This window comes from Austrofundulus limnaeus, unplaced genomic scaffold (assembly GCF_001266775.1).
Source record: "Austrofundulus limnaeus strain Quisiro unplaced genomic scaffold, Austrofundulus_limnaeus-1.0 Scaffold54, whole genome shotgun sequence".
Classification (NCBI taxonomy): domain Eukaryota; kingdom Metazoa; phylum Chordata; class Actinopteri; order Cyprinodontiformes; family Rivulidae; genus Austrofundulus; species Austrofundulus limnaeus.
In genome coordinates, this window is record NW_013952456.1 from 2,416,931 (window position 1) to 2,419,049 (window position 2,119).

General features: G+C 40.4%; 1 protein-coding gene across 1 annotated transcript in view; it reads right to left on the reverse strand.

The window, feature by feature from the left end:
- slc3a2a (solute carrier family 3 member 2a) overlaps positions 1 to 2,119 on the reverse strand; it is a 9,750-nt gene that overhangs the window by 965 nt on the left and 6,666 nt on the right. Inside the window, exons 7-9 of the mRNA XM_014009006.1 lie at positions 1,061 to 1,170; positions 779 to 981; positions 618 to 695 (exon numbers count right to left, since the gene is read on the reverse strand). Coding sequence (XP_013864460.1) covers positions 618 to 695; positions 779 to 981; positions 1,061 to 1,170 — 391 coding nt within the window. The remainder of the gene's footprint in view (positions 1 to 617; positions 696 to 778; positions 982 to 1,060; positions 1,171 to 2,119) is intronic.

A 2,119-nucleotide genomic window follows, 5' to 3' on the forward strand; every position in this document is an offset into this window, starting at 1 on the left:
ATATATTTAAGTTGGCTTCACTAACTAATTTAACTAGAAATATTTTCACTAAAGATAAAATGCTAAACATGTAAAAATTTGTGGAAGCTAATGCTAAAGCTGTTGATGTTAGCGGTTAACAGACAAAGCTGGCAAAACCTAATTTAGCAGAAGCTAAGTGGTTCGCTAACAGTTTTCAAAGTTAGTGAAAAAGATAATTTGTTAAGTTTGCTAATAGTGGAACATATTTTTTGTTTAAGAGTTGGAAAAACATAATTTAGAGGAAGCTAATTTATTCGCTAACAGTTTTCAAAGTTAGTGATAAAGCTAATTCACTCAACAAAAAAGTATGTTCCATTATTAGCAGATTAAAGTTGGAAAAACCTAAGTTAGCAGAAGCTAATTGGTCCGCTAACGATTTTCAAAGTTGGTGAAAAATATATATTGTTAAACAAAACAAATTATTCCATTATTAGCAAACTTAAGAGTTGGAAAAACATAATTTAGCGGAAGCTTATTTGTTCGCTAACAGTTTTCAAAGTAAGAGAAAAGGCTAATCCAGTAAATGAAAAATTAGTTTTGCTTTTAGCCGTTAGCGGAACCATGCCCAACCACCGGTCTCCAGACTGAAGCCTTACCTCAGCTGCCTCATCAACGGGGGCATCTTTAGCAGGTTCTTTTTCCAGATCCCAAATCATTTTAGGAGATTCTGTGCCCTGAAAGGTCAACAACAAAACATTTAAACCAAGCTGTGGAGGTGTTTAAAACATCTGAACACCTGGTTGTTTGTAAAGCATACATCTCCTGCCTGAAGGCCGATTTCATCTCCGTACGTAAACACGGGGGTTCCAGGCAACGTGAACAACAGCAGCTGGTAGAGCCGGATCAGGTCCGGAGACGTTGCCACTTTGGACAGCTGCTCCAGTTTGCTGGCACCGAGACCCCAGCCCACGCTTCTCTGCTGAGAGTGAAGGGCGTCCACGTCTCTGATGCGCTGCACACCTGCGTCAGCCGGGAACAATCACACTCATGAGACGAGCAAACAAAGACAGGTGTTTATAACGGGACAGCTGCAGCCTACCGTCATTGGTTGAGCTGAGAAGGTCGGGCAGGACCAGGTCCACTCCAGTGGTGTTGACCAGTTTAGACACGTTTGGAGCTGGATCACCTGTGACTACACCCATCAGAGCCCTGAAACAAGGAGGGACCAGTCAGATCACAGACACTTAAACATCCCTACTTTTAAACTCCTGGTTTTCACATTTAAAGCCTTCAGCTGGGTTAAAAAAAAACAGCTAAAAAAGTCAATTTTGCACTTTAAAGTGAGGAAACGACAAGCTGAGACCAAACTTCACCAGCAGGTGTCTCTTTACTGTGACGATAGAAAACCCATCAGGGAGCTKGTGTTTTTCTGGCTGACCTGGCTCTACGTGACCCCGGACTCTGGAATGTTTCTGATCTCGAAATCCGCTCCGAAAACATCAGCTGATATTTTTGCAGAGTCGCCAACTTTCACGAAACGACGAGGAACTTTCTTCAGATTTTCTGCTTTCACAGCACCAGAGAGCAGGGTTCACGCAGGTTTCACTAAGTTAAATTTAAGACCTTTTCAGACCAATGGGAGTGACATTTAAGACCAAAACAACGCATTAATAAAAACATTTAAATGGTCCCAGAAAATTTAACATAACCTTTTATTGCTATCAATTTTAATTATTAAAGAATATTTAATTGTAATACAAGAACATTAAATTGTTTTAATGAATCATTTCTAACAGACCTTCATATAGACGGCTGTGGACCGCTTCCAAGTGAGTGTAAAAATCACTGATATCAGCCCAGTCTCATTGAAAACACACTTCCCTGAGTTCAAACAAGTAGTGGACATGACTGAAAWTTTTTTTTTGGGCAGGTGAACAAGCTGCCGTATGTGGGGGGTTGTAGTGGCAAAGAGGTCGAAAACATGGAAGCAAACTGTTCTGTTTTTTGCCTGCAGTTATCACAGGATTTGTAGTTAAAACACGTACAAATACCGGTAGCAAACTTAGCACTTCATGAAGACAGATCATGTCAAACTCTGATTACAGCACTTTAATCTGTTTATTTATGCAGCCAACGCTCCTCAGGAATGATTCAAAGT